At 40.1% G+C, this 24737-nt stretch overlaps 6 protein-coding genes across 9 annotated transcripts; 3 read left to right on the forward strand and 3 right to left on the reverse strand.

The window, feature by feature from the left end:
* Positions 1–170: 170 nt before the first annotated feature.
* Positions 171–10492, reverse strand: LOC6048187 (ubiquitin-conjugating enzyme E2 H). 4 transcript variants are annotated; one of them, XM_038251946.1, is made up of 3 exons: positions 10195–10492; positions 3022–3115; positions 171–1775 (listed from the first exon to the last, which is right to left on the reverse strand). In XM_038251946.1, the coding sequence occupies exon 3, from the start codon at positions 1722–1724 to the stop codon at positions 1176–1178; it is 549 nt and encodes a 182-aa protein (XP_038107874.1). In that variant the 5' UTR covers positions 1725–1775; positions 3022–3115; positions 10195–10492; the 3' UTR covers positions 171–1175. The 4 variants fall into 4 exon arrangements, with proteins under 4 accessions (XP_038107874.1, XP_038107860.1, XP_038107866.1 ...); XM_038251932.1 differs by having other exon boundaries at positions 3022–3124; XM_038251938.1 differs by lacking the exon at positions 3022–3115 and having other exon boundaries at positions 10195–10491.
* A 1159-nt stretch (positions 10493–11651) lies between these two features.
* Positions 11652–12072, reverse strand: LOC119771117. Its single transcript, XM_038266515.1, has 2 exons — positions 11921–12072; positions 11652–11859 (listed from the first exon to the last, which is right to left on the reverse strand). Exons 1-2 carry the CDS (start codon positions 12070–12072, stop codon positions 11652–11654), a joined length of 360 nt encoding a protein of 119 aa, XP_038122443.1.
* Positions 12073–15020: 2948 nt separating this feature from the next.
* LOC6048188 (trypsin alpha-3) lies at positions 15021–15938 on the forward strand. Its single transcript, XM_001865107.2, has one exon. It carries the CDS (start codon positions 15021–15023, stop codon positions 15936–15938), a length of 918 nt encoding a protein of 305 aa, XP_001865142.2.
* Positions 15939–16086: 148 nt separating this feature from the next.
* On the forward strand, positions 16087–16591 carry LOC6048189 (trypsin). The gene is made up of 2 exons (XM_038266516.1): positions 16087–16532; positions 16579–16591. Exons 1-2 carry the CDS (start codon positions 16087–16089, stop codon positions 16589–16591), a joined length of 459 nt encoding a protein of 152 aa, XP_038122444.1.
* Positions 16592–16903: 312 nt separating this feature from the next.
* LOC6048190 lies at positions 16904–18282 on the reverse strand. The gene is made up of 5 exons (XM_001865109.2): positions 18025–18282; positions 17690–17878; positions 17491–17629; positions 17154–17424; positions 16904–17091 (listed from the first exon to the last, which is right to left on the reverse strand). Exons 1-5 carry the CDS (start codon positions 18214–18216, stop codon positions 16917–16919), a joined length of 966 nt encoding a protein of 321 aa, XP_001865144.2. The 5' UTR covers positions 18217–18282; the 3' UTR covers positions 16904–16916.
* Positions 18283–21408: 3126 nt separating this feature from the next.
* Positions 21409–24374, forward strand: LOC6048191 (BTB/POZ domain-containing protein 17). Its single transcript, XM_001865110.2, has 6 exons — positions 21409–21806; positions 21879–22462; positions 22517–22616; positions 23178–23496; positions 23558–23733; positions 23792–24374. Exons 1-6 carry the CDS (start codon positions 21768–21770, stop codon positions 24053–24055), a joined length of 1482 nt encoding a protein of 493 aa, XP_001865145.1. The 5' UTR covers positions 21409–21767; the 3' UTR covers positions 24056–24374.
* Positions 24375–24737: the final 363 nt, after the last annotated feature.

A 24737-nucleotide genomic window follows, 5' to 3' on the forward strand; every position in this document is an offset into this window, starting at 1 on the left:
ACTCAATTTCCATTCACAGTTTTATTAATATGTTTAAATATATGCGATTTTTGCTTACTTTTCTTGTCACTTTTGTTTCATCAAAGAATATTGTTTTTGTTTTCTCTCAATCATCGAAATTACAAACATCACTTACGCACTACGGTTTGTTTTCTTTACCATTACAGTACTTTTTTTTGCTTTGTTTACCAATTTTCTATTTTTTTGTGTTACTTTCTTTTCGTTACGTTTCCCCAAACTGTTTTGTTTTAGCATCATATTACTCATTAATTGTAATAATTACGTTTACTTCCTACTATTATATTATCAATAATAATAATTAATCATTAGTAAACAATCTTCTCCTGGCACCGCCGACGGCGGCGCACCATCTGGCATCCAAACAAACGCAGAAATGTTGAAAATTTCAAATGTAAGACGAGAGTGTGTAAAGTTTAAAATCTATTGCAAAAGTTAATAAAAATTAAAAAAAACATATTTAGAGAGATTGTGTGAGGCCGATCGCTTGAAACATTGCAACGAGTTAACGCAAAAACAAGGTGTAAATAATAAATCTAGCTGAAAAATTGCGAATATTTACGAGAAATCGACTAACTGTTAACGCGTGAGAAACGGAGAGGGGGTGCAGAACGCAGAACTAAAATTAAAAACAAATGTGTGCTAAAACGATTTACACATGACTTACTCATTGTGGATATTTCCATCTTTTTTTTTCTTTTGCTCAATGTTTAAGGAGAGACGTTAGACGAACGCTTTTAACCTACAATTGTTAATAGATAGTTGTTGGTTGGTTTTGTTGGTGTGTGAGTGTGAATTTTCAAGATCGAACGCACAGTTAAACTTCTTCGCTCACAAATTTGTTTGTGAGAGCTCGGGATTTCCTATTTATTCTGCTTAAATCCATCATTTAGGGTTCGAGCGTAGCTTCCTCTTCTGTTGACACAATTATGGATGGTTTTGGTAAGTTGCTCTCTCTCTCTCTTCATCGATATCATTACTATTGTTTTCGTGTTCTGGTGTCAGTGTAAGTGTGTGTTGTGAGTGTTAGTCTACGTGTAAACATTTAATTTAATAAAAAGATTTCATTTCTCACCGGTACACAACTCGGCCTTCGTTCTCCTTCCGCCCACCCATTTGCTTTAATAATAATAGGTTAGTATCGAGGCTAGCCGTTGTTATAACTCCATGTCCTGGGCTTCGTCCTCGCTGAAATCGGACATGCTGGACTCGCTGTCGGAGCTCTCGGTCGGTTCCTGGTCGCGCAGCGCTTCCTCCGTGGCGTACCGCCGCACGTAGTCCGCGACCTTCTTCTTGTACTCCTCGGGCTTGTGCAGATACATGGCCGCGGCATCCCCGTTCAGCGGATCCACCGGGTTCGGGTAGGTCAGCAGTTGCGGCAAGAACGACTCGAAGATGTTGGACAGGTCGTACAGCGCCGTCCACGCCTGGTTGATCACGTCCAGACAGACGGTGCCGGACACCTCGTCGATGTTCGGGTGGTAGATCTTGTTCATGAAGCCGATGCTCGGCGACTTGAACGGGTAGTGCTCGGGCAGGTGCACGCGAACCTTCCACACGCCGCCCTCGTACGGTGTCCCCCGCGGGCCGAAGAACTTGACGCAGAACTCGTTTAGTCCACCGAGGATGGTCACCTCGTGCTTGCTCTCGATCAGCTTGATCACGTCCGTGTCCATCCGACGCTTGCCGGCGCTAGGGGAGGACATCGTGGCACACCGCGCGTGGACTCTAGTGGCGGTGGAAGCGGTTGTTACTCTCTGGAAAGGGGAAAATGATTCCATTAATCGTCCTTATCCTTATTTAAAATATCGTTCACGAAAATGGTACAAAATTCAACTGAAAATTTTACAGAGGTTCACTTCAGCATTCTTTTGTCAATGTACGGAATTCTTAATAGAGGTTCACTTCAGCATTCATTTCTTGTGTATCTCCGTCAATGTACGGAATTCTTAACAGAGGTTTACTTTAGCATCCTTTTCTTGTGTATCTCCGTCTATGTACGGAATTCTTAATAGAGGTTCACTTCAGCATCCGTTTCTTGTGTCAATTTGCGAATTTTTTAACAGAGGTTCTCTTCAGCATCCGTTTCTTGTTTATTTCCGTCAATGTACGGAATTCTTAACAGAGGTTCACTTCAGCATCCGTTTCTTGTGTATCTCCGTCAATTTGCGAAATTCTTAACAGAGGTTCACTTCAGCATTGGTTTCTTGTGTATCTCCGTCAATGTACGGAATTCTTAACAGAGGTTCAGCATTGGTTTCTTGTGTATCTCTTTCAACGTACGGAACTCTCAACGGAGGTTCACTTCAGCATTCGTAAGCTTGGTAGCTACTGACTATAAAAATCACCAAAAACCTCGTATTTCTCGTCCAGCATGGGTGGTTTGTATATTTTCGTCAAACAGCGTTTCCAGCTATTGACTATAAGAATCTGGTTCCTCGTTTTCATGGTGCTTACGATTTGGGTTTTAGCTCAAACGTACTGACTACTCATCACTCAGGATCGGCATTACTACTACACTCAAACCCCGGTGGTTTGACACCAACTGTTGTCAAACGAACGGGGTCACTTTTTAGTTTGACACCCCTTTTACACGGAGTTCACACTCACTATCAAACGTTTGTTTTGATAGTGTGCGTGAGCGCCGTGTAAAAAGTGACAGTTCGTCACTTTTTAGTTTGACTTTGACCAACCAACGGGGTACAAACTAAAAAAGTGTCAAACCAAAAAGTGACCAACCACCGGGGGTTGAGTGTAGGCGATTCAAGGGAGATTCGACACGGCGACTATAAGAATCATCACAAACCTCGTATTTCTCGTTCAGTATGTGTGGTTTGTGTATTTTCGTCAAAAAGCTTTTCAGCTATTGACTATAAGAATCTGGTATCTCGTTTTCATGGTGCTTCCGGTTTGAGTTTTAACTCAAAGGTACTGACTACTCATCACTCAGGTTCGGCATTACTACTAGGCGATTCAAGGGAGATTCTCGTCCCCGAAACTGACCTACTGGCGGGTGGTTGACTGCTTGGTTTATGTGCGCCTTCCGGATGTCCTCAATCGTATTGGTGTGGTGTTGTCCTTTCCGGGTTGGCTCGATCTGAAAGTTCTTTTTAAATTCAGATTAGTAAAATTATATGTTTCTTTTATAAAATGATGATATGATGATAGGAAGATTAAATCTTCAAAAAAAAAAAAAGAAATTGTAATTGCATTCCAAAAACAACCCAGACATCAAACAACCTCCTCAAAGCTAAACCCCACAAAGCCACTTCACGCGACTGCTTCGCAGCCAACAAAGAAAGTCCCAGTTTTCCTTCTTTTTTTCGTTTTTTTTCCTGGAGCAGGAGCAAAGCCCGCTAAAGAAGGCACTTCCCCCCCAAAACAAGGACTCCAGGAAAAACAAAGAAAATCCCGCGCGCACTGCCATCCCATTTCCTAGCACAGCTAGCAGACATAAAGAAGGAGGAGAAAAAAACTGGAGCACTTTTTCATTAAACATTAACTCGATTAGAACTGGTCGAAGTCGAGTGACACCATTTCTAGAGTTCTGCTGAGCTATTTAGCTTGTTTGCTCGCGATTCTCCCAAGAATCGATAGTCGAGACGCAAAAATTGGCACGTTCACTCACGGTTCGAAAACGCCAAACTCAAAAATAACAACACACAAGCTCTCGAAGCCACTGCCAGATTAAGTAATCTGTGGGTCGTCGTCGTCGAAGCGAACCTGATGTAACCTGTGCAGTTTAATCAACGCACTTAATATCACCACCTCCTCGAGCAGTTCGGATTGGCTCCTTTTTGACAGCGCGCTCTGATCAGCAACAACTCGCTCAGCTGAATGGAGCTCGACACTCTATACCTGATTGTGTTTGCTCAGGAGCAGAAAAAAATAATAATACCAAAACTGGACTTTGTTTCTATGCTGCCTCGAAGCTGCTATGTTGTTGTTATTGTGCCAGCATATCTATGCTAAGAGTTATTAGCTCTCTCTTGTGTGTTTTTGTGTAAACTCTCCCGCTCTTACTCTTTCCAAGGTTTTCCTCTCTCTCGCTTTCAAAATTTCAGCTCTCGCTCTCAAAACTCTCTCTGATTGTTTCCCTCCCAACAGTCTGATGTTGTTGTTAAAGTTGACAAAGTTACCAAAACACGCACAAACGACGACGATGGGTTTCCTCCTCTGATATAAACGACGACACACTGTGTGTGTGTTTTCCTTCCTTCTGCGCATCCGAAAACACAAATCGCTTGGGCTAGGCAAACTGACCAGCCAGCAGTTCGACGGGATCAGATGTGGGAGATACGATGCAGGGATGCCAATTTGAAAGAAATGCATTGAAAAAATCGGAATGAAACTCTTTAATCACGATAACCCTCTCTGACTTGCTTGCGCTGCCGCTGCTGCCCATTTGATTTTTTTCTTGACCGGTTCCTTCCGAAGTGCGTATACCGCATTAGCCAAAAACAAATCAAAATTATTCGACTTTTAAAAACTATAAAAATGTAAGTTCAAATCGATCATCCAATACTTATTACGATTTTTAATTAACCCTTTCATTCTCCAGTAGTAGTTTATCGGCTATCCTTTTTTGTAATAGGACCTTTTCAAATAAAACTCTACAAACAATTTGTAGAAAACCATTTCGTGGTTGATGCAGTCTGAATCGAGATTTTGATATTTTTCTAAAACAAACAAGGCCGACTGGGATAAAACATTTTAGAGCCTTAAAATAGTGAAAGAAACCCACAAAATTACTCTTGTCTATCCCATAACTACAAGTAACTACACAGCTGAAAGGAACACCAAAACTCTGTTATGTAGCTAAATGAACTCATTGCAACTTGATTATTCACAAATAAAAACGAATTGAATTGACACCCACAAAAGAAGCGCTGAAGAAAAAATGCGTAAAATTTATTTAAATAATTGTTCAAAATACTTTTGAAAAATCTTCAAGAACTGGAAAATAATGTTTTAAAAATATGGCTCGGATTTCACACTTTAGACAAAAAAAATAGCAAATTCCTAATGGTTGACCAAAGTCCAAAATAATCAAAATGACCAAAATCAGAAAAATTACTGATATGTCGAAAATTACCAGAATAACAAAAATAATCTAATATAATCTAATCTAACACAAACGCAGCCAGTCCGATGAAAGCATGCTGGAAAGTCTTGTGATTAGATAACGCCCCAAGCACTTTTCTTGTCATTATTAATAATTGCAGTACATTCGAGAACACCCGAAAATGTATTACAAAAATTAAAGCGGCCAGCCCTACTGCGTTGTGTTTACCGCAGAGAGGATTCTGAGAACGGATCACATTTCACAGAATCTACAGGGGTGGAAGGATGCGTGGATATACTGTACCAAACGCTCCGATTTATAGTCGCATTGGTGTTGTGGAGGGTGTGAAGTGTAATTATATAATATCATTAATAATTTTTATCATTTATCATTTGTTATATAATTATTTACCTTCATACCTTGCTGAAATATTCAAAACTTATATTAATGAAATGAGAAAGGACGGACAGTTAAAGGACAGTAGCAGGGTGGTATAGATTATGTTAAAGTAAACATCTCAAAGACGATTAGAATGTTTGATGGGCAAAAGGGGAGAAAAGGTTTCTAAGAGGTAGATAGATAAGAACTAAAGAAAAATAAAAGGAACAATTTTGATAGAAATATTGAAACCAATCTTTGAAAAGGATACACTGCATTGCTAATGTTAACTTCCATCCATGACGCTTTCGGGATATAATTAAAAACTTGCTCCTAGAGCTCTTCCTTCGCACGACCAACACTACCGATTTAGTTCATATTGCAAAGCAAATACAGACTTCGATTGCTGTACACACAAAAGATTTTTTTCCTTTCTCTGCCAAAATGTAAAAGTCTGCAGCTTTTTAAAAGTCTGTAAGTACCGATTACTCCCTTATGAAAAATACCCTCTTAGCTGTCAAACACCAACAGCAGAATCCATCTCTTTGGAAGGCAAAGGCTGCTTTGACGGTGGCAGCACGATTCACAGCGGCGAGCACACCATGCCAACGACACACACACAAGCAAAAAGCCCGTGCCCCGTCCATCGCCGCTGCCCTTTCCAACCCCGCCTCCACCGCACCCTGTCCAGGTTCAGGGAACCCAGGCCCCTCTTCCCGGACGATTGGGCACCAAACCGAAAACACTCCGGCACTGTGGCCCTGCTCATTCCTTCCGGCCAACCGCATTCCACCAACACACTCGCAAAACACTTCACAAACACGAGGCCGACTCCGATAAGAAAAATCTCGACGAAAAAGCGGATTTCACGCCGTATCAGGCCGAAAACCGGTGATACCCCGTACGCAACAAAACTCCAGGAAACCTCCGAGTCGACCAGGCAAAAGTTCCGGGAAAATCGACAAAAAAACACTACTCAAAACACGCGCACGAGAAAATCGAACCGCACTCGACCATCGACGCACTCGAACTCCCTGAGGTGGAAGCTACCTTAGAGTAAAAAAATTGTTTGGGTGCTCTTTCCATTCATGCTTTCGGACTCCTAGGTTCGAGCAGAAACTTGCAAAAATAAAAAAATAAGCGCAAATTACTTTTCACTAATTTCAAACTCAAAGAGGCTTTTCCGAAAATTACCAGAATAACAAAAATAACCAAAATTATTAAAATGATCAAAATTGCCTACTAGACCAAAACAACCAAAATTTTCAAAATTATCAATTTGTCAAAAATGATCCATTTGACCAAATTGATCAGAATGGACAAAATTTTCAAGTTGCCAATTTGACTAAAACAACCAACATGTTCAAAATGCCCTATTCGACAAAACTGATTCAAATGATCAAAATGGCCAAAATGATCAAAAATATCAAAAAGTTACCAAAATTGACCAAAATGGTCAAAATGATCAAAATGGCCAATTTGACTAAAACAACCAAAATGATCAAAATGACTAAATCGATCAAAATGACCTATTTGACAAAACTGATTAAAATGACCAAAATGATCAAAATAATCAAATTGACAAAAAATATCAAAATGACCAAATTGACCAAAATGCTCAAAATTACGAATTTGACCAAAGTGACCAAAATGATCAAAATGACTAAATCGATCAAAATGACCTTTTTGACAAAAAATACCAAAATGGCCAAAATGGCCAAAATGACCAAAATCAACAAAATGATCAAAATGACTCATTTAACTTAAATAACCAAAATGATTAAAATGACCAAATTGATCAAAATGACCTATTTGATCAAAATGATCAAAATGACCTTTTGCCAAAACTTGCCAAAATGACCAATATGACCAAAATTGCCATGAATAACAAAATGATCAAAATGACCAAATTGATCAAAATGACCAATTTGACTAAAACAACCAAAATGATCAAATTTTCTTTTTGACCAAAATAATCAAAATGATCAAAATTACCAATTTGACCAAAGTTGCCAAAATGACCAATATGACCAAAATTGCCATGATTAACAAAATGATCAAAATTACATATTTGGTCAATTTGACCATCATGACCAAAATAACCAAAATGATCAAAATTACCAATTTGACTAAAACAACCAAAATAATCAAAATTGGCAAAATGGACAAAATCAACAAAATGACCAATTTGATTAAAACAACCAAATTGACCAATATGACAGAAATTTCAAAAAATAAAAAAAATACCAAATTGTTTAAAATGACCTATTTGACAAATTTGAAGAAAATGATCAAAATGATCAATTTGATTGAAATAACCAAAATGATCAAAATTACCTATTTGACAAAACTGAAAAAAAGTTACCCATTTGACATAAAGTATCAAAATGACAAAATTTACCAAAATGACAAAAATGATCAAAATAACCGAGAAAATAACCCAAATGACCAAAATTAGCTAGAGTTACCAAAATGACCAAAATAAACAAAATTACTAAAATAATAAAAATTACCTAAGCTATCAAGGTAAAAATGACCTAAATTACCAAGTTGATTACCAAAATGAACACAATTACCTAAACAAATTACAACATGTCAAATATCTATATTATTTTGAAATTAACATGTCAAATATCTATATTATTTTGATTGTATGGGAAAAGTTACGTAAAATCAAATTTTGATCACACAGGGGCTGAACAGGCAAAAAAGCTAAAAACGTCAACAAACGAGAAGAAGGCAAAACGAAGTTTGTCGGGTAATGCTTGTTTGGTATAAGGTAAAAAGTGGGATAATTGTGTTACTAAAGCATTTTGCTTGAATATTTAACTAATAAATGAAATAAAAACAAACTTTATGTATGTGTTGTAAAACTATTTTTATAAACAAATCATCAAATGAAATCGGCATTTTTTTAGGTGGTTGGAGCCTTGCTCACATTTAGAGGTTAATGAGCATGAGCATGAGCATGAGAGACCACCCATGGTTGTCCTTCTCCGTTGCTGAACAGGATCGTAATGTCCTATCAATACAACCGGTCATACGCTTCAACGATCTAATGGTGTTTCCCTTATCAACAGCATCTATGAATGCGCTGAAAAGATAAAACATCAAGATCATCAAAACTAGATCTGGAGCAAATAGGTAATAGTCGTTGGCCACCAACGGCGCCCGCCATGTCAGTTTGTAGATCTCGGGGGATTGGGACGGGAATGTTAGTTAGCACAGGTTGCTACCAAGGGTGGGTTCTATACGATATCCATACCCCACGTGTGCCGGAAAAACTACTTCTACTTGGGATTTTGTTAGTAGGTAAAGGTAATGGCCAGGATGACCGCGACGCGCACCGTTCAACTTGCTCACATTTAGAGGTTAATGCTATATAAAATAGACACAAAAGAGTGGATTTTTAGTGTTCTATCAATTTGACTCATTATTCATGCTATCAGTTTAGGTAGTCAGATCTTCATAATCCAGGGCACTTATGTGCTTAAAACTTCTGAAAAAAAGGGTTGTCAGATCTCCAATCTTTTGGGCTCGTTGGAAAGGTATTTTGATTACATATCCAAAGATGCGTCGCATGATAGATCTGGACAACGTTTTCACCAAAATATCTTATATCCAGCCTCCAAAAGGTGCATAAATAACACTTAAGTGCTTAGAACTTTTGATAGGGTTATCAGATCTTCAATATTTTGAACTCGTTAAAAAGATTTTAGGTGCTGCTTCCATCGACCCATTCCGGAATGGTAAAGAACCTGGCAGCCGAGGTCGTTGGGCATTGTTTGACCACGCCTGAACATAGAAGCGAGCACCAGAAGGATCCTCAATCTATAATTTAGAATTCCAATCTCTTCACGTGAATCAGGCATAGACGCGTATTTCCGAAGTAAATTTTCAATAGCGCGAAACCTTCCTAATTTTACATTTTAATGGTACCGACCGGGACTTGATCTCTAAAACTTCTGCTTGTAAGACAGAATTTACAACGTTTTGGCTACAAAGCCTTTAAATAAAAATAATAAACAATAAACATTGAAAAAATATCAATTACAAAATTTAATTGATATTGATTAATAATACAAATGATTTAAATGTCAAAAATATCTAAATATGTTTGTTTCTTCAGTAAGTAATGATCTGTGAGTTCGAATATTTGATCCATCACGCTCGGAAGATCACTACGAAATATTGAACGACCGCGAACAGCTGTCACTTTTATAGGTCACAAATCGCCACGCCTCCTTCTGTAGTTTTAGACTCCGCCCCTTTTCGCTAACTTCAGTTTAAAATCATGCCGACATCAACATTTATCACGTCTTTTAGCTCTTGTCAAATCATCTCCGAACTCTGACAACACTGCTTTTTTCCCCTCACTTTTTTGCCAACCCCCCTTCTTCCACCACCTCCTCCCTCCACGAACCAACCCACCCAACATCAACAACACACCACCAGCAGAGGCAGTGCAGCCTGTCAGAAAAATATAAACTTCTCCCCTCTCGCTCACTCTGCTGGGCAATTTTGCTCTTCGGTGTGCGCTCTCTTTCTCCCCCAGCTGTGGTCTTTGTTCGAGTCGTCGAGTTACGAGAGAGGATGGCAAAAGAAAAATACATAAAGAGGAAAAAAAAAACCCACAAACTTTTCGAAAATCGGGGAAAAAACTGCGTTTCACGCACAAAATCAACTTGCTGCGTAGAAGGCGGATTCCGGACGGGCGGGGAGGGGACACTTACCGAGTTTCCGATGGGGGACAGCGCCTGGAACCTTCACGCAAAACGGACACCAACTCTTGGTGGCCAACTTTGATCAGCGACTATCCACCAGGATTCCCTCTTTCGTGAGTTGCCAGTATTTTTTTTTTCTTCTTACGGAGGAGGAGGAGGAGGAATATTGCTTCACCACCACATCAAGGTGAACACGAAAACAGCTGAAAAGTTGGCTCTTCCTTCAGCACTCGTTGCGTTTCTTCACTGCACTGAAGCTCTGAGCTGGGCACGAACACGATCGCACAAACCAAGTCCGTCGACGAAAACATCACTCAGAGAGGAATCAGAAACAAACACAACTTTGAGAGAGAAGAGAGACTCTGATGTGGTGAGTGTTGTTGCCAAACTTCGAAATTCATTTAATTTTTATTATTCCCTAATTTCAATACGCCAAAAATCGCCAATTTATTTATGAGATTAATTTTAAAATTTGTCTCAATAATTTGATTTTTTTTAAGGCATTAAAAATTCCAACGTTTACAGACAGATGGAAACACTGCCTGGCTGCTAAAATTAAATTTAATGTTGTTGTTGCTTTTTTGATGACAAAAGTGTGTTGGGTGCGTTTTGTTTTGCAATCAAACGAATTAAACAAAAGAAAATAGCAAAAAAAACACCACCACCCATCGAAAGAGAGTACGAAAAAAAGAGAGAGAGAAACATGCAGGAACTCACGCGAGCAGGTGGTGAGTTTGAAAGCACTCATTTCTCTTTGGTGTCGATTTTCTTCAGTGTTTTGGGGGTCGTCTGTATCCGATGCAGCAGTTCAACAGACTCTATTTTCATCAATTTTTATTTCAAATTTCAAGCAAAACAATTTACACTGCCATACATACAAAAATGTAGGCAAATAATTCAATATTACGCGAAATGTTATTTTCGATTTCTTTAAAAGGTTTTCAAACGAGCATTTAAAATGAACTCACATTCATAAAAGCGATGAACTCAAATGCATGTAAAAAGACACGAACAGAACAGAATCTTACACTCAGCCAAAACAATCCATACCAGCCATAAGGATACCTTATAGGTTTTTTCCATACACAAACCATATAGATTTTATAGGATCAATCAATGGATTTTTTTCCATAAGATAACCTTATAGACGTAATATATGATAAATTGTTGCTTTCATAAGCAAACCGTATATAATTTAAATATGAGAAACCTATAGTTTTTGGTAAATGTATTGGTAAATATATGGCAAACTTATGATTTTTCCCGAGATTTGTCTGCCTTTTTAATGCTACAAAATTTAATTAGCCAGAGATTGAAAATTTATTTCAATTAAATTATATTATATTATATTCGTCGTCTTAACAGCTTTCTTCAGGAGAGCCCTTTTTACGGCCGGTCAGCGTTCCGGAAACGCCCGCCGCGACTGGCTGAAGTGAAGACTGAACTTTGTGGCCAAAGTTGCCTTCTTAGCAGGTGATGCGTTCCGCACCGGAGGGCCGCCTTCGCAGTCCTTCAACCTTCATCGGCTTTGTAGTCACGCTGTTGGGCATCGAGCGGTCAATGTCAGCGGTGCTGTTTCCGGCGTTTTCATCGACTGCCTGTCTGCAGCCCCGTGAGACAGGTTTCTGAAGAGGTGATCTCAGTAGGTTTAGGGGCTTGAGATGCTTCCGATGACTGCAAAGAAATGAAAAAAGACGGTAATTTAAAAGTTCTAAGCTAATTTGATCGAACTTACCGATTTGACGATCTACTTTTCCGCACTCTGCTGCTGTTGATCTTTCTTCCCCAAACTTGAAGCTCATCTCGGTGACACCGGTACCGGCGGCCGTGGACGCACTGACACCACCAGATTTGACTGCGCATTTGCATACTGTTCCGGTTGGTCATGGGTTGAGCCGTCTGAAGTGTAACGAATACTTCCGGTGAGGCACGACCTTAGGCACGACGATCATCGAACAACCTCCGCGACGGACTGAACTTCCTTGTAAGGCTTGGTCAAGTGGTGCCTTCCGCGCCGGACTAAAACCTTCCTTCAGTGGAAGGCGTTCGATTTCGGACACCACTTGACCGCCGGCCCGGGAACAACGGCGAAAGATTTTTTCACAGAAGATTTTCCCCGACGAACTTTCAACCGGTCCATTTCCAGACGAGGTGTTCTTTTCTGAAAACTTGAAAACAAACCGAATTGAAAATTAAAATCAGACGAAGAACATAAAAACTGTTCAACAAACCTGAGATATGCTGGAGCCTGCTTTGCCAATTGTTTGATGTGCTCTGCCATAGTACATTTACTGTTTATATGGTTTACGATATGACTTTTTCACATAAACAGCATTAATGAATGTCATAAGTGAACCTTATAAATTGAATTAAATCTATCATAAGCCATATGTTAAGCATATGAAATGTAAAAATGAGAATGTTTTCGACGTATATATGGTTTGCCATATGAATTTCAAACAATATTTTGGCTGAGTGTACGAAAGTAGAGAAAATGAAGGAAAATGGGAGAGAAATGAGCGAAAAAAAAAACAGAAATTCTCTCTCGTTTTGCACAAACGATGAACATTTTGAACGAATCATTTAATCATTTTGCTTCGGGCGTGTTTGAAAAGAACTCAGTGAAAATAATAATGGTTTTGATTTTAATTTTTTTCTAAATCAGTAGTTTTTTTCTAAAAAGACCAATGAACCAAAATTTGTTTTTTTGCTCTTTGAGTACTTTTGAAGCCACCTTGAGTTAACTAAAATTAAAAAAAAAAAACTAAAAAACAAAAAATCAAAATTTATTGGCGAACTATCACTTTTTACACGGGACTCACACCTATTACACCGACCAACAAAATTTCAGCGCAGGCTCAACTCGAGGGGAAGCATGAACTCCCCAGAAACACGTGCACTTTAAATTACCAGCTCTGTAAGAACTCTGCTAGAATCCTGTACGAACGTCGTGACTGGGTTATTGAGCCCTTTCAAACGTACACTCAAAGAAAAAAGTATCCTTTTTTCAAGTTCATCCGTAGTCACCCTTTAAAAGGGTATCGAAAATGTACTGAATTTGACATACCCTTTTAAAAGGGTGACGTCGGGTGAACTTTAAAAAAGGATAGAAAGTTTTTTTTTTGAGGATTGAAAGTACCCTTTTGAGGGATACTTCTGACTTTGAGTGTAAGTCTAGTATGCAGATCGGAAGGAAAGGGGTCAAGAAACAGCTTAGCGAACAGCAGAACAAAGAAGAGGGAGCGATTTCTTGGGGCTTTTCTTCACCCTCTCTGACTTGCTTGCGCTGCCGCTGCTGCCCGTTTGATTTATTTTTTTTGACCAATTCCTTCCGAAGTGCGTATCTAATTTGGAATATGGTTTTTTTGCAGCCTGGAAAAATTCTTCAATGTTTTTTCAAACATAGCATTTATAGTTTTACTCTTGTACCACTGACGTCAATACTTGTACGTTGATGATTTTTTTAAACTTTTACAAACATGATAAGAAACTATGGCATTTTATTTGGTACTTGACTTGTGATTTTATCTCGCAATAAGCAATATCAGACCATCTTGGGCAAAAATTTTCTCAGCTTTAAAAAAATAATCAGAAATTGGCACTATTTTTAAAAATAAAAAAAAAATATATCAAAATCGAACTTTAGGTTGATTTAACTTAAAAATGGGGTGGAAAAGGCAATTTTAAATTTGATTTAAAATAAACATGTTTGAAATAACATTTTGCTTGAAATTAGAACCAAAAAAAAAATCTTCGAAAAATCATAACTTGGCAGTACAATTTTCGCCAGTGCTTCTCTGTGGCTGAAAATAAACCTTTGTTAGTCTTATTAAACATAAAAAACGGAAAATTAAAAAAAAATATGATTGGGAAATCAGTTTTAAGTGATACAAAATTAACTAAAGATCAGAGAGAAATGGCTAAGACAAAAACTTGAAATAAAATTTGCACTGGTCACATCTACTCCATTTAAAAAAAGAAATCTTGAGAACAAGAGAGTCTTGAGGAATAATTATACAACTTTTAAATAATACAAACGAAAATTTGATTTCCGTTTGCTGAGCAGACACCAGTTGGGAATGTGCATTGCTTGATCTTTTGATTATTAATGTTACAATAAAGCACTACCTACCTTATCAGCTCACTCTACTGATAACGAGTTCCGATAGCGCATTCATCAAGCAGCAGTACTTCGCAGAACCGAAAACGAGTTTATCGGAGTACGACGTAACCACGATAGCAAAGCTATCATTCCCAGTTGATACTTCTCTTGAGTAAAGCACAAGTTCCGTTACGATCGGTTTTGGTTTTTTTCAGGTTTGAGGTATAGGCAATGATGGAGTCAACGTTCAAATTCAATTTGGAATTTAAAATTGCAAGCACAACCACAAAATAAAAATCGGCAGGTTAACATCGAAAACTCTGTTCCGAGGAAGAAAAAGTTGATAGAACATGGTGAAAATCACTATTTGTGGGTAGTGTGACTCTGTTTTATGTGTTATGGTGAGGCAGTATCTTGTATCTTCGAACAAAACTTCACATCGGCCATCGGCCTATAGAATCAACCGTCGATATATTTGTACCGGGAATCACAAATTCGAAGGTTGCACAAATACATTGTTAATGTTTTGATAATCTGTTAATAGCTTTTGCTATCAAAAGATAAGTTAAAGGGGATTTACATTAAAACATTCACCAATCATAGAAAATGTTCCAGCTGTTTCAGCATTATCAACTGATAACAAACCGTATCTCCCGGTTCGACTCTTTTAAATACACATTGAGGTAGCTGTGCCCAAAATAGTATTCGGGTGCACTCCTCTACGGCAACAGCCATGTACCGCCAACTTCTACCAATCATCGCCTGCTTGTACCTCTGGACTACGTTGTCCGTCGACTCAACCAGCGATGCTGAATCTCGAATCGTGGGCGGAAACAACGCCACCTTTTACGTGTGCTCGCACACGGTAGCCATCCGTCAAGTGAATCGCGACTTTCTGTGCAATGGAGTGTTGATCTCGTCGCGTGACGTCCTGACGGCCGCTTCCTGCGTTAGCAACGTGCGAAACGAATCCGACCTCGTGGTCGTTGCCGGAACCATTGGAAATTCTGTCACCGCTCCCGGAGCGATTCCTTTGTCGGTTTCTAAGCTGTGGTCCACCACCAGCAATCCTTCTCGAACCGGTGATATTGCACTGTTACGGTTGAACGCTACACTGATCACTGGAGGCGCGCCGTGGATCTCGGTGGTAGAACTGGGAACGCGGGCTCCGACGGTGAACCAAAGCTGCTCACTGTGCGGCTGGGGCTCGGGCACGATCTCTGGACCACCCGCGTTGATACTGCAGACGATCAATATCAACGTACAGTCGAACACTTCACCGAACTGTACCCGAGCGGCAGGGGGAACGGCTCTTCCTGCGAATGCGATCTGCGCGGGAGACCCGCTTCAAGCCGGACGTGGAGCCTGTACACACGACGTGGGAGCTCCGTTGATGTGCAATGGGGCTCTGCATGGAGTGCTGACCGTTACCGGAGGTTGTGGTGGACTGCACGAGGTGTCCGTCTTTGCCGATACGGCCGCACATCTTGCTTGGATTAGGAACCGAACCCAGACGGGAGTGGTCGTGGTGCCCCCGAACAAACCCGGTGGCGGTGGTTCCGGTGGCAACGGACCTGGTGGTTCTGCACAAGCAAGTGTACAGTTGGGAATGATGGTGATTGCCGTCGTGACTGCGTTCGTGCTGCGATGACCCGTTATCGGGTGGAGGTGATAAGATAGATAGCTTGACGTAACCAATTAAATTTCCGGACCTTTACAAACATATTTGTTTCAATTGGAGGAAAGAAATGCACCATTCGACTAAAGGCGGACAGTTTGTATTCAACGTCTCAGGAAGAATGTTATCTTTTATCATCTTGTCGCTTGTTCTACGTACCATTCATGGTTCTGTGATTGCACCACCACGAATCGTTGGCGGTGTAGACGTCCTGCAGGGGGATTTCCCGTTTGCCGTGTCGATCCATCTGGCCACACGCGAGCTCTCCAGCTGCGGATCGGGTTACATCTGCACCGGAACGCTCATATCCTCCTGGGCGGTCCTCACCAGTGCTCGGTGTGTCCGAAATGGCAGTGGAGTTCGGGTTCCGGAAGAGCTAAAACTGCTCGTGGGAACTAAATCGAGGACCAACTGTAGCGGAGCGGTAGAACTTTCGGTGGAGGACATCCGGGCGCACGAGGGAGCAAATTTGGCGATTTTGAGACTGAAGTGGGCGGTTACCAACGTGGAGACAGCTGTCCTGAACGAGTACCAACAGGATCTTGGAAAACAGTGCATTCTGATTGGGTGGGGGGCAAATGGGACGCAATCCGGGCCGGTTGAGCGATTGCAGGAGACATACGTAAGGGTTGTAGCGTGTTCTGACGGTTTAGTTTGTGCTGTGAGCGAGCGGGAACATGCTGGAGCATGCCATGGTGATCTTGGGGCTCCATTGCTGTGCGATGGGTCAGTTGCTGGTATTTTGGTCAACGATCCCAAGGAATGTGGAGGACAGATATCGATATTTGGCGGAGTTCGAGCAAACTATGAGTGGATTCGGTCACAGCTATCGATTACTTCTGTAGTTCAAAGCTGGACCATGCTTCATATTTTAGTTATTTCATTATTTGCAAATTATGTGATAAATTGAATTAAAAATCAGTTGAATTAACATCACAAAGCCTTTATTATTTACAATTTGGTTATTTTTCTTATCTTCCCTTTTAAACCAGTATCACTGACCCCACTTGAATCCAACCCAGCATTACTCATCTTCTCGATTGCATCCTTATCATCCTCTTCATCGCTCAAGTCAGCCTGCAGTCGTTTAAGCGAAATTGACGACCCAGTCGCCGCTTTTGGCATCCTACAAAAGGCAAACAAAATATTTCTTATCTTTTCCAGGTAAACAAGCAAACATTCACCTACTTTTGCTTCGCATAAATCGCCTCAAGTCCTTTCGCCCGTCCGCCCGGGCTTCGCTTCGTGGGCGTTAGTGTTAGCGAGGTTTTGTTGAGCTTTGTCGGACTGCCCGGCATTTCCGGAGGGTCTCGATGTTTGATCTTCAAAAGTTTCATCAAACTAGCACGACGATCTTTGTTTTTGATCAGTTCTTTGACTTTCAGTCCATCTTCCGGAATGGAAAGGGGAAAGTTTGCACCGAATTTGTGCTCGTCAAATTTTGCCGTTGCGACGAGGTCTAAAAGTTTTCCCCAAAAAAAGATATATTTAAGTTTTTAAAACAAGTGAGCTGCAAAATAATTACTTCTCTTTAGAACAGCTCCCTCTATTTTGTACTGTTCTATTTCAATGTCTTTTTTAATAAGTAAATCTTTCAACGCACTATTCTCTTCATAAAGTTGTAATAAGTTCCTCCAAACTGGAAGCAAAATGTTTTCGGAAAGCTGGAAACAAACATTTGTCAAATTGAAATTGTAGAAATAATTGAAAAATTTATAGCAAACCTCTTCTCTACTAGCACTATTCAGACATAAATTAAATGTAACAGGAATGCCAGAAACATAATATTTTAATTTTAGACCAAGAGTGTTGCCATCAACGATGTTTTCTTGTAAATTAAAATCATCAGCTTTTCGAGCTAATATAGTTTCATTCACGATATCGCAAGAATACTGAATGATTGAATTTTCTTTCTGAAAAATTTAAATTAAAAAAAATGTTATTTTTATTAAAATCAACCCTGACATTAAATATGGACGCCCCACAATCTTCTCAGCCACTCACTCTCTCACTCGCGGGGGCTCTCCCTCTCTCTTAGTCACTCACACGCTCTGTTTACCTTTTCGCGTTCGATCAGGTTCCGCACGGAAATCGTTTCGCACCACAGCTGGGCCAGGTCAAACAGGCAGCACTGAATCGTGGTCGCTTCCGCGGGGGCCACTTCCGGCTTCCGATCGTCGGAATTACTGGGCACCTTGCGGCGGATGTCCACGATGTAGTGTTTGTCGTTGATTTTGACTAGTTCTTGCATTTTGAGGAGTTGCACTTTTGTTGCTCACTGACGAATTTGCTGTTTGAATTTCAACTGTCACGATTTGTCAAAACAAGAGGGTGGTGAGTTTTTACTGTTCTTACGCGGGTGGTGAGATAAGAGGAGATAAGTATTGTGCTGGATTTTATAAATATTTTCTTATTTTTTTAGAGTAGGCTGAAGAATTCTGATAGAATATTTCGTGACTGGGTGAACGCCTTGGACGGTGCGCACACTTGCCCGGTCACGAAATATTCTAGCAGAGCTAGTTCTGTCAGAATTCTGCTAGAACGGTGGAACATTTCTGCTAGAATGCAGTAAGAATGCCCAGCTTTGTAAGAACTCTGATAGAATCCTGCTAGAACGTCGTGTCTGGGTGAGATTCTTGAGAGAAAAAAAGGTTTCAAATGTTTTAAATCAAAATGCTAAAATAAAACATAAACACGCAAATAAAAAACTTAAAAATTCAAAAATCTAAACATAATAAAATAGGTATTTAAAACTATAAAATCCCATCTTATTTAGTTCTAAATTAAAAATATGCTTCAAAATGAAAATCTGGAATTCAGAATATCAAAAAATATGTTTTTCAAATTCTTAGGTACTTTCTAAATTTTGTTTTGTTTTCTTTTTTTTATTTAAACATTTATTTTCTTTTAATTTCAAATTTAAGAATCACAATTTTTTTAAATTTTGAAAACAAATTTTCATTTTTTTAAATTGTTGCATTAAAGAGTTGAACCAGCCTCCGGTTGAAAAACTCTATAATAAAGAATATTAAATAAAAATTGTTACATTATTTTTCATGTTTTAAATTAACGCATGTTTAAATTTTTAAATTTTGGATTATTAAAATTATAAAAAACGCCATTTTCCGTTTGCATTTTTTTTCAGAACAGCTTAAGAAAAAGAACTTCAGATACTTAAATAGCACAGTCCGAGTTGGGGAAGGGTGTTTCATTTCGCTACGTGAAATTTTGGATTGCTATCCCCTATAGAGCCGAAGTTCTTCGTCAAAATCTTTTCGTGACCCTATCCTTGACCTTTTCTTTAGCGTTTTTGGTGGAGTTTTACGTTCCTTCCGAGATTCGTACTAGATTTTTTTCCAAAAATTTATCAATATTTCTCGCATACTTTTTCAAAAGGTCTTATGTACGTAGAAAACCCATTCCAATGGCACATTGCTGGTTTAGAAAAACTCATCTAAATTTCTAGAGTTTTTTCAAAGGTTCAAAAAAAAATTCATTTTTTGATTTTTTGTGTTTTTGAAACCGCCTTGAGTCAGGGGTATTCAAAAAAACCCAAAAAGCTAATTATGGTAATTTTGTTTATTGAATCATTTAAAAAAAATCCAGATGTCATTATTGCTTTTTTTTCAACATCTATGATGTTGAATGTAAATTGTAAATCGGCCAAAAATTTCAACGGTTTGTATAAGCACACTCATGAACCTTTGAAAAAATACTTTCCAGGACATTAAAATAAACATTTTCGACTTATAGCAAAATAAATTTGTATCCTCGTCGGGATAAAGCTATTTGAATTTATCAGTTTCAAAAAAAGGGAGCCACGATTTCTCAACACTACTTTGACTAAATCTGCTCAAAATTTTGGTGAAGACTCGTTAAACCGGTCCCGTGTGCATGACAAAGGCCGATTTCCACAAACAAAATCATTCAATGAAGGATAAAATTTTTTTATACTTTTTTCATATTTGAAAATCTTTAGTTTTTGATTTTTGTAATTTAAAATAAGAAAATTTCAATATCGGGCTTCGTCATGCATACAGGAGAGTTTTCACCTCAAATTTCAGCCAATTTGGTCCATCTGACCGATTTGGTGTCTTTGGCAAAGTTGTGAATTTAGACTACACTCAAAAAAATTATACACGGTAAAATTATTTTTGGTGATTTTTATTTTACTTTTTGTCACTTAAACTTGATTGGCAAAAAAACAATATTTTTATCATTTTTATTTTATTTTCTGATATGTTTTAGGGGACATCAAATGCCAAGTTTTTAGGAATTTCCAGACTGTGCAAAAAATCTTTGACTGAGTTAGGCCGATGCAAATATTTAAAATAGTTTTTGTCCCTCGGCCCTGGCCAAGGTCAAGGGGGGGGGGGGCAAAAAAATAAAAAAATATAAAAAAATCAATAACAAGCCATAGTCTTCACATTTAAATGAAAAAAGTGTTTTAAAATGCATTTTACCCTAGTTCAGTTGTTTTGCAATCTTAAGTTTTCAAAAAATCTAAGATCTGACAAAAACAAAAATTGTATCTAAAAAAAAAGATTTTGCATCGAAAATTTTCAAAAAATCTTAAGATTTTTTAATGAACCCAAACATGCTAAAAATGATTTTAAACGCAGGAGAATGTTTTTAATTTGATTTCAGGTAGTTGCACTTGAATTTTCATTGAAATTTTGAAGTTTATTGTAAAAATATTTTTTTTGCCCCCTGATTTTTCGGGCCAATTTTGAAGGGGGTGACAAAAACTTTTAAAAATATTTGTACCAGCCTTATGATAAAAAAAACTCATCGACATTAGAAAAAAGGTGGGATGTTTGGGTGAGACTTAGAAAACATAAATTTTCCTGTTTTTTAATCTTTGCATAGAGCTTTATGACGTTTTGCGTACACACGCTAGCGCACCATTTGATTTTGCTGGCCGGACAAAATTTAACCTCAATCTTTTTCGTGTACGTACACGCAACACATGCGCACGTAGATACCTCTATGGCAATATCTCAGCAACTAAGGGTCGTATCAACAAAGAGAATTTTCTCAGCTTTTCAAAAATATTTGTTCAAAATGTGTGCAAACATGGGCACAAATTTAAAAAAAAGTTACCTAAAAATGGCTATAACTTGAAAACGGTACACTTTATCAAAATTTAAAATTTATTGTATAAGTTTTGATTTGTTGAATTTTATTTTGGATCCTACAGCAATCAATCGATTGTTACAATCCTTGACCTTAACACTTAAAGTCAGCCTAATTCAATAATCAACAACATTAAATTTGAATTTGAATTCAAAAGAAAATTCCCCCAAGCCCTTTTACCGGAATCGCTCCTCTTTTTTGCGTCGTACTTTTCTGTTTACATGATTTTTTCTTCCCTCCCATCTCGCCTTCACCACCCACCACCACGCTTGCTTTTCACCCCGCCCCTTTGATGTGGTGAGTTCAGTGCCAAACGTCAAACAGCTTAAATTCGTCAACAAAAATTTTCTTCAAGCAAGAATTCGGAGGAACGTTTCATTGTGCGAAAATTAAAGTTTTAAATTTTACATTGAAAATTTAGTCGAATGGAGGGGTAGTTAGTTTGGAGAGTAACTTTTAACGGCGAGCATCACTTAGGTTTAGGCAAATTGCGCATCACGTTTTAAATTTAGTGAAAATTAGTTGATTGAAATTTGTTGAAGGAATTCCGGATTCTTTTTTCCTCGAGAAGGGGGAAGATGTAGGTTCCGCTCGGATTGTTTGGAGTGTTGAACATTTTTGAACTGTTTTCGGACAAGATTTTATTGGGGTTGGATTAGGGTCGCGATGGACGAGCAAATGAGTCAAGATTCCAGTGATGTCGAGGTAAGAATTTTGAGGGGGAAAATGGCGATTTTCGGGGTGTTGTCTAAATGTTGGATTTTTTATTTCTTCCAGATGAACAACTCGAAGGGCGTGCTGCTCAAGATCGCGAATCTGTACGCGGAGCAGCTGATGTCGGACGTGTGCCTGGTGGTGGGGGACAACCGATATCCGGCCCACCGGGTGATTCTTTGTGCCAGCAGCGACGTGTTCCAGGTGATGCTGATGAATCCGGAGTGGAACGAGTGCCGCGAGAGCGTGATCGAGCTGAAGGAGGACCCGATGTGTTCGATGGTGTTTCCGCAGTTTCTGAAGTACCTGTACGTGGGCCAGATCAAGGTTTCCATCCAGACGGTGATGCCGATGCTGGAGCTGGCGGACAAGTACAACATCAAGGACTTGGTCGAGCTCTGCGTGGACTACATGACGAAGCACGTGGCCAAGGCGGCCACGCAGGGTTACCTGGTCAGCTGGTTTCAGTACACGATATCGCTGGGGAGCTCGCACGTCAACCTGGCTGCGATTATGAAGAACTTTATCAAGTGGAACCTGGACATTGTGTCGGAGTCGAACGATTTCAACGAGCTGTGCGGGATGATTCTGGTGACGCTGCTGCAGCAGAACGACCTCGTGGTGCAGAGCGAATTCACCCTGTTTGAGTAAGATCCTTGTGAAAAACTTGGCTTAAATATTTCAATCTTGATGTTTTGTAGATATCTGGAGAAGTGGCTGCTGTACAAGCGGGACCAACTGGAGAAGGAGCCGGACATGACCGAGGAGGAGAAGCAGTACGAGCTAGTCAGCACGATAGAGGTAAGATTTACAAGACGTTGGTAGTTCCAATCCCAAAAGTTCCAAAATCAAAGAAACCTGAAGATCACAGACCAATCAACATATTACTGCTGTACGAGAAAGTCATGGAGAGGATCGTGAAGGAACAATGGTCCAGTATTAGGTTGGTGTCAGCTCCGATGAGTGCTTTGGTTTTATGAACGAAGAGCTGGTCGGATTCTCAGAATGGAGCTGCAGCTGAACATTGCGAAGACAAAGTGCATAGTGGTGACAACACGGCAGACCAAAGAGAGCAGAAGGTGTGTACAAATGGATTGTGGAATCGTGGCGCGTGTAGAGACGATTCAATGCCTCGGATTAATGCAGGATTCTGCATTCTGGCGTTTGATTTTCTGGCGGTTGGTTTTCTGGCAAACAACATTCTGGCGAATGACTTTCTGGCATTTGACCCATCTCCGCAGTAGAGGAATTTGATGGCGACAATTCCAGTGAAATTGGTGTTTAAATCGGATCTGGAGCAAGCACGCTCTCAAAACTGTCAGCGGAGGGATCAAGTCTGATCTAAAAGCTCATATTTTGCAGGCCGTCTTCGTGCACGTGCGCTTCGCCATGATGTCCCCGTCGGAGCTGGCCAAGATCCTGGTGCGGCCGATCTGCCAACATCACATGGAGTTCTTCGTGGAGCGGGTCGCGATCGGCATGAGCTACCACTCGGGCCAGGAGGAGCGCATCCGGGAGATCCGGGGGCAGGAAAACGGCGCGCTCCAGTTCACGCCGCGACTGTACACGACGGACGTGTGGGGCCTGAGCATGGCGATCAACGGGTTCGACCAGATCGAGGACTACCGGAGCTTTGTGGCGTGCTTCTTCTCGCTGAACTACCTGTCCGAGTGTCATGAGGGTGAGGTTTCATTGAGTTTCTCGAGAGATTCCCCTGGAATACTGATTGGTCTAAATTTTAGAGCAAGGCATCGCCTGGGAGATTGAGTTCTTCCCGCGCGGCGTTCGCTACAACCGTGCCAAGCTGATCGGGGTGTTCAACATCCCGGACAACACGGAGATCCCCGAGTCGATCATACGGACGGTGCGGTTGAAGGTACTGCTGCAGGAGCGGCTCGAGGAGGATCGGAGGTTTACGGTGAGCTGCGGTCGTCTCAAAATTCAAACCTCAAAACTAAACTAAACGTCTCGAACAGGTCGGCGTCCTGATCAGCGGCGTCCAGAGCAAGATCACGCACGTGCGCACCTGCCACGTCCGGACGGCGTACTTTAGCAACGAGCAGCGCGTGCTCAACATCGACAATCTGATCCCGTACGAGGAGCTGCAGCTGAGCGCGGTCAACCTGAGCCAGCACCTGATCGGGGAGAAGCGAGACACGATCCGGCTGCAGGTGGTGATCGCGCCGCTCGGGGAGCACGCGTGCACCGAGACGCCCCCGTTCGAGTTTGGCAACTTATAACAATGCGCGAAATAAAAAAAGCGCGGGGTAGTTTGTAAGAGATTCAAACGCGCCGCGGCTCGGCTTTACTATTGTTTAATTGGTAAGAGGAGAAACACAGCAACTTTTGTTTTTACGTTGATCGTTTTTAGTTTATTTGAGTTTTTCTGTAGGAGAATTGCAAGAGAATGTTTTGTGGGAAGGAAGCTGAAGGAAGAGATCACACACACACACACATCCGTCAAGGGCAAAAGGCTTGAAATTGTGATTTTGCGGAAACAAGCGGTTATATACAATTTATTATATCTATAGGTAGATAACTTCACCTAACAAAGAAAAAGAAAAGGAAGCTTTTGTGGACAGGTGTTGCAGCAGCAGCAGCAGAATTTGGATTACAAACGCGTGACAGGTTTATGTCAACAACTTCATGTGCTAATATTTCACAAAAATACCTAAACGATAATAAAATATTGATGAAAATTTTCCCCCATAACAAATTGAATCTTTTTACTTTAATCCGAAATTCGCAATTAGCAATTTTCAGTGTAAGAACGGGCCTTGACCGATCTTATGCACTAGGTTCCAGACGAACACGCACTGCCTTTACACCTACATCTCACCCTTGCTCTGAGTCAGTACGAGCAGCACGCTAGAACACGCTTTGAGTGTTCGTGCCAGGCATGCACACCTTCTTTTCCGGTTA

Source organism: Culex quinquefasciatus, chromosome 1, assembly GCF_015732765.1.
Source record: "Culex quinquefasciatus strain JHB chromosome 1, VPISU_Cqui_1.0_pri_paternal, whole genome shotgun sequence".
NCBI classification, from domain to species: domain Eukaryota; kingdom Metazoa; phylum Arthropoda; class Insecta; order Diptera; family Culicidae; genus Culex; species Culex quinquefasciatus.